This window comes from Nannospalax galili, unplaced genomic scaffold (assembly GCF_000622305.1).
Source record: "Nannospalax galili isolate Female #2095 unplaced genomic scaffold, S.galili_v1.0 scaffold1009, whole genome shotgun sequence".
Taxonomy (NCBI): domain Eukaryota; kingdom Metazoa; phylum Chordata; class Mammalia; order Rodentia; family Spalacidae; genus Nannospalax; species Nannospalax galili.
The window spans coordinates 1,369,766-1,382,671 of record NW_008360054.1 but is presented as its reverse complement, the minus strand read 5'-3'; the positions used below and the strand labels follow the sequence as shown (position 1 = coordinate 1,382,671).

Sequence of the window (12,906 nt, the reverse complement as noted above, 5' to 3'; positions counted from 1 at the left end):
CTCTCTCTCTCTCTCTCTCTCTCTCTCTCTCTCTCTCCTCTGTGTGTGTGTATGTGTGTTTGTGTGTGTTCATATATACATATGTATATGCACTAGTGTGGACGTGTATTGGAGGCAAAAGGTGAACATCTGGTGTTATTCTCCTCAGGCAAACACCATCTACCTTATTTTTTGACAGGGTTCTCCCTGTGGGATCTGGAGTTCCCCAATTAGGCTATACTGACTGACCTGAAAGCCCCACTGCTTTCCCAGTATTGGGGATCAGAAATGTGTGCCACTATGCTCGGCTTTTTTTTTTTTTTCTTTCCTTTTCTTTTTAAGAATATTTAATTCGAGCCAGGAGTGGTGGCACACACCTTTAATCCCAGCACTTGAGAAGCAGAGGCAGGAGAGGTTGAGGCCAGCCTGGTCTCCATAGTGAATCCAGGCCAACTGTGGCTACAAGGAGACTATGTCCCAAAAAGGACAAGAGAGTGCCTGGCTCTGGCCTCCATGTGGTGGTGAGCTTCCCTAAATCGGGCCGTTCCAAACCTCCTAATTGGAACCACATGAGGCCCCTCCCACTTCGCCAGGGTTAGACCTCTCTGCCCTACAGTAGGATAGAGGCTGAGACCTCAGCAGACCCCCTGAGAGCACCTGAATCTGGCCTCCCCTGGTGTAGGGGCTGAGAACTCAGTAGACTGCTTGGGAGTGCTTGGATCTGGCCTCCATGTGGTGGTGAGTTTCACCAAATTGCACCTTCCCCAACTGTATAATCAGAACCACGTGAGGCCCCTCCCACTTCACCAGGGCTAGACCCCTTTTCCCTACAGTAGAGTAGGGGCTGAGACTTAGCAGACCACCTGAGAGCACCTGGATCTGGCCTCTGCCTTGTGTTAAGCTTCCCCAAAAGGCCCATGTCCAACCCCTTAATTGGGATAACCTGAGGCCCCCTCACATCCCCAGGGCCAGACCTCTTTGCCCTACAGTAGGGACTGTGACCTTAGCAGACCACCTGAGAGCTCCTGGATCTGGCCTCCACATAGTGATGAGCCTCCCCAAATTGTGCCCTGCCCAAGCCCCAATAGTGATCTTGTGCAGCCCCTCCCACTTTGCTAGGGCTAGACTTCTCTGCCCTACCTACAGTAGGGGCTGAGACCTTACCAGACTGCCTGCAAGTGCTATAATCCTGCCTCCCCTTAGCGAACTTCCCAAATTGTGCTATGAATTCCCGCAAGTGGGAGTCCAAATGCTAGAAGAAAGCCAAAATGTACTTGACTGGAGTGTGACTTGGGATTTCTGTGGGAAATCCTAAGCAGTTGATCTGAAGTCATTAGTTCCCTCCAAAATAAAATCTTAGAGAATCTGAAATCTAGACGAACCAGCTTTACATACCCAATGAGAAGACAACCAAGGCACACCAATGATAGAAACAGAAGCAAACATCAACTCAACAAAATAAGGCTCGAATTTCATACCAGAATCACAAACAACAGAAGAAACCCATGTGCCAATATCAAAAATAATAAAATGGAAAACCAAAACAGCATGTTCCCACAAAACTCCACCAGTCGTGTAGAAGAGTTCTACAAGGAGAAGTCCCTAGAGATAACCCAGGACACAGAATTTAAAAGAACAATTATAAACATGATCAAGGAATTCAATGAATTTAAAGAACATGCAAAAAAAATTCAAAGAACTAAAAGGAGATAGGGATAAACTTCTGAATGAACCACAAAAAAGACAGAAACATTGAAGAAAACTCAGGCTGAAATGAAGAAGGAAGTGAAAAACTCAATAAGTTAATTTGAAACAACAGGAGAAAGCCCACCACTAAAATGAATGAAATGGAAAACAGAATATCAACACTGGAGGATAAAGTTGAAGAACTGGACCACTCAAGCAAAGATTATGAAAAACTTCAAAAAACACTGGAATGGAATATTCAAGAAATGTGGGACACCATGAAAAGACCAAATCTGCATATTATAGAGGAAAGAGAAGAATTTCAGGTTAATGGTATTGACCAGATCTTAAACAGGATTACAGAAGAGAATTTCCCAAAATTAAGGAACGACATCCCCATACAAAGACAAGAAGCACATAGAACACCAAATAGACGGGACCAGAAAAGAAACTCTCCACAGCATATCACAGTAAAAATACCAAACATACAGAACAAAGAGAGAATAATGAAAGCAGAAAGAGAAAAACAAGTCACATGTAAAAGAAAACCCATCAGAATTACAGCCGACTTGTCAATGCAAGCTATGAAAGCCAGAAAAGCCTAGACCAAGGTATTTCCAGTTCTAGGTGATCATAGATGCAAGCCCAGAATACTTTACCTGGCAAAAAATGTCTATTATAGTTGAAGGGGAAAGAAAAATCTTCCATGACAAGAATAGGCTGAATGAATACACATCCACAAAAGCAGCCCTTCAAAGAATACTTGAAGCAATACAAAAAATGTCAAAAAGAACAACTCTACCCCAGGGACAATGAAAGAAACTAAATGCAGGTGTAATTGTGGAAACATTTAGACAAAAAACACTAACAGTAATCAAAATGATGGCAACCAATGCATTGTTCAATAATAACTTTAAATACCAATGGACTGAACTTCCCAGTCAAAAAACATAGCCTAGTTGAATGGATTAAGAAACAAAACCTTTTTGTTGTCTGTAAGAAACCCACCTCACACACAGGTGAAAGGACAGAAAAGAATATTTGAAGTAAATGACACTAAGCAACAAGCAGGCATTGCAATTCTAATATCTGATAAAATAGACTTCAAATTAAAATAATCAGAAGACATAAAGAGGGTCACTGCATTCTGATCAAAGGAACAGTTAACCAAGAAGGTATTACAACATGCACATATATGCACCAAACTCTGGTGCATCCAAATTCAGAAAAACAACACTACAGGACTTTTAAGACACAGAATAACCTCAACTCAGTAACAGTATGGGACTTCAAAACCCCACTGTCTCCATTGGACAGGTCAACCAGATAAAGGATAAACAGACATCTGAATTAAATGACATTATACAGCAAACGGACCTAACAGACATCATCCGAATAGTCCACCCAAGCACCAAAGAATTCAGTTTCTATTCAGCAACCCATGGAACTTTCTCATAAGAAATGGAAGGATATCTAAAATCATGGGGACCAAAGTTAAACCAAGAAGAGATCAACAGTATAAACAGACCCATAACATTTAAGGAAATCAGAACAGTAATACAAAGCCTCCCAAATAATAAAAGCCCAGGCCCAGCTGAATTTACAGCAAGATTCTCTCAGAAATTTAAAGATTTCGAACCAATACTACTTAAATTATTCAAAGAGATAGAAACAGAGAGAAAACTCCCAAATTCCTTCTAATACTGAAACCAGGTAAAGACACAACCAAAAAAGAAAACTATAGACCCATATCCTTAATGAACATAGATGTAAAAACTCTCAACAAAATACTTGCATACAAAAAAAACTGCATACAAATGTACATCAAAAATAAAATGTTTTTTATTATTTTTATTTAATGTGTATGCATGTATTGCCTGCATGTAGGTAAGTGGACCAGTATCGTGCAATACCCTCAGAGGTCAAAAGAGGCTATTGGAGCCCCTAGGACTGGAGTTACAGACAGTTGTTAGCTGCCATGTGGGTGCTGGGATTCAAACCTGGGTCTTCTACAAGAACAACCAGTGTTCTTAACCACTGAGCAATCTCTCCAGCCCCATAAAATATTTTTTTAAAAATCAATAAAAAAAATAAGAACACACTATTGCATTAATTTTTTTTTGTTTTTGTTTTTTTCTATTTGAGACGGGCAGCCCCAGTCGGCCTGGAACTCCCTATGTAGACCAGGCTGGCCTCGATCTCACAGAAATCAGCTTATTTCTGCCTCTGGAGTGCTGGGATTAAAGGCATGAACCACCATGCCTGGCAGTTAAGCTTTTTTAGTAAAGGAAAGTTATGGAAAGAGTACAGGCAACACTAGAAAATTATATTTTGACAAGTTCTAAACTATATAAACATATCTTTGCTCAGCTTTTTACTTGAGTGCTAGGGGCTTAATTTAGATCCCTTGTGCAAGCACTATACTGCTTGAGTTATCTTCCCAGCCCCACCTAGGGCTTTTTAGAGTATAAGTCTGTTCATTCTAGCTGGAGGTGGTTTATAGGTGTGAAATGGGAACACTGGGCTTTTCCTTTCTTTTCTCCAAAAGGGCTGGGATTCAAGGGTTTGGTAGAGTCTTGTGAACTGTTAAAATACTCACTCCTGGATGTGGTAGATGGGATCTGGTATGTATAACCTGCAGAGGTAAGGAGAGAAAGAGCAAACATGGGATGGGATAAGGAAGTTAGGATGGATGTAGGCTCTACAATAGAATAGAGCACAGATGGTTAATGCTCACCATTGACACAGAGACTGTTTTGGTCCAGAGTGTATGTCCCCAATTGGGTGAAGCCATTGGTCAGACTGTACAGCTCCCAGTATACCTGTTCTCTGTCAATCCCAGAGCCAGTGGGGTCAGAACGGTGGGTACAGACGGCATCTACCCCTGTGGCTGCTCCATTCTTCTCAGGCCTGTGAAGGACAGATGAAGATGATGATAATCGGTAACTCCAAGATGCCTGGAGCAGGAGGGAAAGAGTCAGAGGAAATGAAATGGCTGGTACAGTGAGAAGCCAGTCTTAGATTCTCTGAGTATACTGACTTCCAGTAACAGCCTGTGGCCATGAGCAGACAAGAAGCGAAGGATGTTTACCGAATGCAGTTCAGTAATCTACATCCTTATGGTGTGAGGAGTGGAAAGCTCACATAAGACATACTTGGATTTGGAAGTTAAAGGAAAGAAAAAAGACATTTATGTCCGTGATAGCTAGCTTTAGCTGTCAACTAGGAACAGCCTAGAAGCACCTGAGAACAGTTTCAACAAGGGATTGTCTACATTGGATTAGCCTGTGGGCATGTCTGTGGACAAATGTCTTGACTAAGTTAATTGATGTGGGAAGACTCAGCCCATTGTGGGTGGCACCATACTCTAAGCAGGGGGTCCTGAACTGTACAAGGGTAGAGAAGTCAAGCCGAGTGTAAGCAAGAAGCATGCACTCATTTCTCTCTGCCCTTGACTGTGGATGTGATACAACCAGCTGTCTCAAGCTCCCGCTGTTGCGACTTCTCAACAATCAATTATGAGCTGTATCCTGAAATTATGAGTTAAAATAAACCCTTTCTCTCCTATGTTGCTTGTGTTCAAGGTATTTTATCACAGCAACAGAAATGAAACTAGAACCATGTTTTAAGATAACTCTTGGGGATAGAATTTAAAGCCCCCAAGGAAATGTCCTTTTATTCCACAATGGGGAAATGAAGGAAGGAATTCATAATGGATGAGCAGGAGAGGAGCAAAATCTGTTGAGTCTGCAGAATCTCTGGGCATCTGAAGAAGAGCTGGTAAGATTAGGGGACACTGGTGTTGGATCCAGTGCTTCCAGAACTCCACCTGTTCAGTGTGCATTCCACCTGTTCAGTGTGCGTGCAGGTGGAAGGAAGGCAAGAAGTTGGCCATGCTGCTGGGTTGGTAGTACTTTGAGCAGCCCTGGCTTGTGTTCTTAGGACTCACCTGAGCATGTTCAGTTTGCAGTCAGAATAGAGCAGGCCAACACTGGTTTTATTGAACAAAGACCTGAACTGTAGAGAAAGGGGAGAAGGGTATGAATTAGAGGGTTGAGAAGAGTGTTGACTGTGAGATGTACTGGGCTATGAGGAAGGCTAGAATCTGTAGGACAAGGTTGAGATGGGTATGCCCTTCTTCCAGGGTATGTCATAAGCTTGTGGGCATGACTTACATCTGGTGGGAAAGTGCATACAATGAACAGAGCTCTCACCAGTCCCTGTAGGGCTCTCTCAGTGGCACTGAACTTCTGGGATTCAGGGTGATGCATGTTGTCCTCATACTCCAGGTTAGTGATGGTGAAGTTGATGGTGAAACATAGTAGAGGAGCGACTGGCACTGCAGTGGGAGTGGGAGAAACACACCCTGAGTTTCTTGGAGGTCTGTGAACCTGAGCATTGGACATGCCATATGTATATCTTCCATCCCTAAAGAGGGCTTCTTCTAGGATACACAGCTTCCACAGGGAGGAGACCAGAGATCAGCATCACCTGTGATGTTCCAAGCATGAATGGGATTGCTCTATGGAGGCACTGAATATGAAGGATTGCTCTTTCGAGACACCATGGAGTTGAAAGCAAATATAACAGGCTTTCTGATTGCATGAAATCCCAACACGTTTATTTTCTGAGTTTTTCATTAATCCAAACTTTTTCTCAGGAACACATGTATTTACTGATCTTTTTAAAAGATTGATAGTTTGGGGCCAGCAAGATAGCTCAGTGTGTGGAAGCTCTTGCTGCCAATCCTCACAACTTAGTTTTGATTCTGGGACCCACGTGGAGGAAGAAGAGAACCAACTCCAGCAAGTTGTCCTCTGACCTGACATGTATGCCATGGCACATACATTTCCCACTCCCATATACTTACTAATAATAAGTGAATAAATATATTCAATTAAAAGTGTTTTGTTTTGCAAATGCAAAAAAAATTTAAATATATTTTTGGTCAACACTAGAGATTGAACTCAGGGCCTTGTGTCTGCTAGGCAAATGCTCTATCACTGAGTTAAAATTTGGGCCTTTGGTATTTGAGACATGACCTCACTTTGTAGTTCAGACTAGTCTTAAACTTGTGGTCCTCCTGCCTCAGTTTCCAAGTGCTAGGATTTATAGACACATCTAGTTAGCTGCCAACATGATTAAAAAACAAAAAATAAAAAGTTGTGTGTGTGTGTGTGTCAGTGGGCCTTGATACCCAAGACAGAGTATATGGGTTCCATGGGGGGGCTGTGGAAGGGTGCTGGTGGGGACGGGACCATAAAGATGATTCAGATTGTTTGAGATAGTCTGTATGAAATACAACAAAATTTAATAAAAACAAGTTTTTGTTTTTAAAAAAAAGTATTTTGTATTGTTTTGAATGGAGGGTGGACTGGGGAGATGGCTCAGTGACTAAAGTGCCTTTAAACAGGGCCTGAGTTTGATCCTATGCAAAAAAAAAAAAATAACACAATAACAATGACAATAACAACAGAAAACCAGGTGTGGTGGTGTACGCAGTAATCCCAGCACTAGGAAGTTGGAGATGGGCAGATTTCTGGGTCTAGCTGGTCAGCCAGCCTGGCCTACTTGGCAAGTTCCAGGCTAGTGAGAGACTGTCTCGAAAAGCAGAAAGTGGACAGTGCTTGAGGAATGACAGTCAAGGCTGATCCCTAGCATCTACATTCATTACATTCATGTGCACATACATACAAGCTCTCTCTCTCTCTCTTTCTCCACCCCCCCACACATAAGAAAAATTGTTTGAAGAAATAAAAATGTTGCACACATTCTTTCCTTGAATTGGGGTCACTGATTTGGTGGAGGATGGTATTAGGAAGCTAATTTCATAGAGGAAAAATCTGAGCCAAAGAAAAGTTACATACTTCTGACCTGAGTTCAAATCTCTGGCACCCATGTAAAAGGTTGGGTGCAGTGGTGCATATTTGTAATCTCAGCACTGGGAAGGCAAACACAGGAGGATCCTTGGAGCTGACTGGCATCAGGCTACACAGTCTCTAAATGACACATCCTGAGTTAGCCAAGCCTTTGTAGCTCAGGAGTTTGCTCTCCTAACCCTTTTCCCAAGGTCCATGGATGGATCCAGATGATAGTGAAACCACATATCCTTGAGTGATCAGTGGTCAGTATACTCTCTAGGCTTTAATCACTGGGTGATTGTCAGACTCCAGACCAGAGTATTGTTCAGGACACACCCAGCTGCAGCAGCTTCTTTCTTACAGCCATTGTAAAGGAAAAGACTAGTTTCCTATCCCAGAACTGTGTGTCTCAAACTAACAGACTTACCGGGTCCTGCAATTCTAGGAGAATGGCAGGAATCATTCTCAATTCCTCAAGGAAGTTCACAGATTTCAGGTTGCCAGACTCAAAGACCTCAGAAGGTTGCTGGTGGTGACTCATTTCCCCCACCCATATAATTGACTTTTTTTTATTGCTGTGATAAAAACGATGACCAAAAGCTACTTGGAAAAGAGTGAGTCAGTTTCATCTTACAGATTACAGTCCATCATCAAGGGAAGTCAAAGCAGGAGCTTGAAACAAAGGCATGGGTGAGGAACACTTCTCACTTACCCAGACTCATACTCAGCTATCTTTCTTATACAGCTCAGGACCACCTGCCTAGGTATAGCACCATACACAGTTGACTGGGCTATATCTTTTAGCAGTCAAGAAAATGACCCACAGATATGCTCATAATCCAGTACCATATTGGTCACCATCAGGAGTCAATTCTTCAGCTGAAACTTTCTCTTCTCAGGTGTGTCAAAGCTAACAACAAAAATTAGCCATCACAAATAGGTACACTTTAACGCTATGCCCTCATCCTCCTCACTTCCTCCACCTCCTCAGAGTCACACATTCCTTTTTGATAATGCAAGATCCCCTTTCCCTCTTTCCATCAACTACTGCCCATTTTGAAATCAGAGGCAGCATGACTACATGGAATTTCCCCTTTCCTTTGAAACCTGTAAGAACCTCCACCATTCTGACTGTCTAGTGCATTGGGGTCTGAACCCTCCTGAGAGCCCTCACCATGGTACCTGTATATCTATGATGTTGGAGTCTGAACTCTCCTGAGAGCCCTCACTGTGTAGTCTTTCCATGGCATTAATAACTCTTTTAATTCTACTTCAGTGCCCCTCCCCAAACTTCAAACTGAGACCTTTCACTGATGTAAAACAAGAGACCACAATAAGACAGAGCTGGTGCCCACTTATCCAGGACCCTCACCCGAGCCAGTACAGGGTATAGATATCTGCCCTGGGCCTTTCAAAAGCTGAGTTTGGGATGCTGAGTCTTGGCTCAAACAGAACCAGTCCACATGGAGAGCATGACCTTTTGGATGGCATTTCCCAAGTTTACACATAGCCTATGTTGTTCTCATTTTTTTCCTGGATTGAAAACTAACTAAACAGCTGGGGTGATGGCTCAATCAGTAGAGGGCTTGTCTCACAAGCATGAGAACCTGAGTTTGGATCCCCAGCACCCATGCACAAAGCCATGCATTTAATCCTAGCACCGGGGGAGGCAGAGACAGGAGGACACTTAGGGCTTGGTGTCCAGCCAGTCTAGCAAAATCGGTAAGCTCCACTGTCTTATGTGGTCTCTTGATATACAGCTGTGAAAGGTCTCAAGTTTAGTATTTAAGGGAGACACTGATGTGGATTGTCCTTTGGGCAAGAGCTTTATTATAAGAGTTATGGAAAGATATAACTCTTTGTGAAAGTTCTGAAGAGAGTTTAGATCGCAACACCATAGACAAAGTGGTGGGGGCTTTGAGGAGAGATTGGGCCCCAGTGCAATAGACAGACTGGCAGATCTCTCTGTGAGAGAGCTTGTCTCATAAAATAAGCTGGAGAGAAATTAAGAAAGGCACAAGGCAGTGACCTCTTGCTTCCACATGCATATTCATACATGTATAAATATCTGCACATACCACACCCACATGTCCACATGAAAAAAGAAAGCTAAGCATGTGTGAGAGGAAACCCCTCCATGTACCTGTAAGTCTAAGGTCACCTGACTGTATTCCTAGAACAACCCCATCTTTCTTCTGTCACCCCCACTGGAAGCACACCAAAGCCTCAAGCTCATTCTATTTTGTGTATGGTGTATCATCAGGGCATTTTACACACTAAGTGCTTAAGAAACACTTGTTGAATGAGTGATTGGAACATGAAGGCTTTCCAGGTGACATGTCTCATTGTCAGGGGACATGAGGGGTTTGTAGGAATCTATCACTCCTCTAGTTCACCAGTGCTGGAATTACAAGCACATACTATCACATCCATCTTTTTAAGTAGTTTCTGTGGATTGAAGTCAGGTCCTTGTGCTTGTGCAGCAAACATTTTACCAACTGTGCCATCTTACTACTACTGAAGGAAGGTATCACTAAGCAGAAGCTCATACCCATGGAGCCTGGGACAAGAGTTTCATTTGTTGCAGGGATGCTGGTGGAAGTCATAGTAACTGAAATAAAAATACAATGAACCAAGGATGAAAGGAGAAAATGATTTCTTAGCTGAGGATTGCCCATCATAAACTCTTAAGGTCATTTTCACTGTCTGAAGTCTGTTTCGGGAATATCTCTTCTGAGACAGGAGGAAGGAACTAAAACTCTTTTGGGATGTGGAGTAGGGGTTAGCAGAATGGAATCTAAATTACTTACTGCTAGTGGTGGAAGCCAGAAACCAATGGTTATAACCTGCAGAAAGAATAAGAAGAAAAGTCAATATTCAAAGGATAGGTAACAGGAAAAAGATGTGAGAGACTCAAGTCTTTGAGATTCCTCTGTGTGTGTGTGTGTGTGTGTGTGTGTGTGTGTGTATGTGTGTGTGTATGTGTGCGTATGTGTATTATTAGGGATGGAACCTAAGGACTTGTACAAGGTAGGCAAGTGTTCTACCACTGAGCTTGATCCTTTCAAATAATAGACTCACTCTATAGCCCAGGTAGACCTTTAACTCATAATCTTCCTGCTTTAAATTCCTCCTAAATATCTGAGAATACAGGTATATACCACCAAGCCCAAATAGCTAGGATTACAGGTGTTTGCCCCCTGCCTACCTTGGATTTATTTACTTATATTTATTTATTTGTTTATTCATTTATTTAATTTTTATGTTTATGGGTGTTTTCTTTGCTTGTATATAAGTGCACCCATGTGTGCAATGACCATAGAGGCCAGAAGATGTCATCAGATCCCCTGAAACTGGAGTTATGGACAGTTGTTTGCCACCATGTGGATGATAGGAAATGAACCTGGTTCCTATCCAAAGGCAGCCAGTGCTCTTAACCACTGGTCCTTCTTTCCAGCCCTGGATTTATTTTTTAAGTCATATTTACATAATGCTTTCATAATACAGACCCTGAGGGCTGGGAATATAACTCATAGGTCAGCCACACAGTACTTGTCTAGCACATATGAGGCCCTGGGTTTGATTTGGGTTTGTTTGTTATTTTGAGACTGGGTCTCGCTATACACTGACCGGCCTGGGACTCAGTACGTAGACTATTCTGGCTTCAAACTCACAGAGATCCTCACAGAGATCCAATTGTTTCTATCTCTTGAGTGCTGGGATTAAAGATGTGCTACCATGTCTGACTAGGCCCTGGGTTTGAACCTTAACAAAATACACACAGACACACAGATACAGACACAAACAGAGAGATACACACATGCAAGTGTGTGCAGACCCTTGAAGACAAACCCCAGATAATAAAATCAGAGCATGAAGAAGCAATTCTGTATCTACCATCTGTCCACTTCTGTGCGAATTTGGTCTCGCCTGTATTTCCAAGAAAGGTGTGTGTGTGTGTGTGTGTGTGTGTGTGTGTGTGATCAGCCACAGATTCTGCAGTGAGCTCCCTGGGGAATGCACACTGCAGCTGCTGATCCACTGACCATTAACATAAAGACTGTCCCTGTCCAGGGTGATGAAGTCCAACTGGATGATGCCATTGGTCTCATAGCTCAACTCCCAGTACAGCTGCTCTCGGTCCAGTGCAGTGCTCGTGTGCTCAGATCGATAGGTGCAGATCATATCCACTCCAGTGGCTGATCTGTCCTTCTCAGGCCTGAGGGCAGAGGCAGGTGGGGGGTGGAGACACAGGTATAGCAACATACTCAAATTGGATGATGAGACAGCTTGCAAGAAAGCTGGGGACTGGATAGATGGCTCAGTGGCTAACATCACTTACTACTGCTCTTGCAGAGGATCAGAGTTTGCTTCCCAGCACCCACTTTGGACACCTAATAGCCCCTGTAACTCCAGACGGCAATATTTTGCTTTCTTCTGGCCTCCACTGGTACCCACATTATATAAGAGCAGCTGGGAAAATGACTGTCCTGATAAAAAATTTCAAACGTGAAGACCTGAGCTCAATTCCCACAACCCACATAAAAAAGCTGGGTGTGGTGGTACTTATAATCTCAGTACTAGGGAGGTAGAGACAGGTGGATCCATCCCTAGGACTCACTGCTCCTGCAGCTCTTTCCCTGTGTCAGAGTTAAGAAGTAGTCCTGTCACCTGTAACAGACTTCTGTCTTCCAAGTCTCAAAGATCATTGTGGATGAGGGGGTAGAAAGATTATAAGAGCCAGAGGTGGATGACTGTGAAGAAACTGAGGTTTCCAGTCAGTTGATCAATTTCCCATATGAACTCACAGCAATGGTGACAGCACGCACGAGTCCCATGTAAACTCAAGTCAGACAAAATCCCATCATAGATGTGAAGAAGTGGTCAAGGAACCCCAACCATACCTGAGGAAGCATTGGCAATGAATGGTTGCTGAAAGGGGGAGGAGCAGTGAATCAGTCCCATTTAAGGGTGAGACTCGGGGTAAATTGACCAGGCTCCAGTGGATAGACCCACACTGAAAATATTAGGGGACACAAATTTGACACTACAGGTCGTAATATGTGTGTATGTACATGAAATTGGGTGAGGAGTAGTAAGTGGGGGGCTGATAGAAGGGATCTAAATATGATCAAAATATACTTTATGAAATTTGCAAAAATTCAATTTAAAAATACTATAAAATTTGTTTTAAAAGAAAAGAAGCAGTCCTGTGCTATGTTCTAATAGTTCTTAATTTGTGATACATGGTTGCTCCATGCTTTTCCTGCCAAGCCCTTGAAAGAATGGAAAAGCCAGATTGTTTCCTTTGTTTGTAGGATTTCTCTGAAGATTCCTGTTCTGGACCTTCTTCTAACTCCACATCCTACTCCTGTCATCT

The 12,906-nt window shown here is 42.8% G+C and overlaps 1 protein-coding gene across 1 annotated transcript in view; it reads right to left on the bottom strand.

Moving 5' to 3' along the window:
- Positions 1 to 12,906, bottom strand: part of LOC103726548 (mucin-16) — a 215,162-nt gene that overhangs the window by 115,928 nt on the left and 86,328 nt on the right. Inside the window, exons 23-28 of the mRNA XM_029559169.1 lie at positions 11,573 to 11,745; positions 10,337 to 10,372; positions 5,880 to 6,004; positions 5,615 to 5,682; positions 4,403 to 4,575; positions 4,265 to 4,300 (exon numbers count right to left, since the gene is read on the bottom strand). Coding sequence (XP_029415029.1) covers positions 4,265 to 4,300; positions 4,403 to 4,575; positions 5,615 to 5,682; positions 5,880 to 6,004; positions 10,337 to 10,372; positions 11,573 to 11,745 — 611 coding nt within the window. The remainder of the gene's footprint in view (positions 1 to 4,264; positions 4,301 to 4,402; positions 4,576 to 5,614; positions 5,683 to 5,879; positions 6,005 to 10,336; positions 10,373 to 11,572; positions 11,746 to 12,906) is intronic.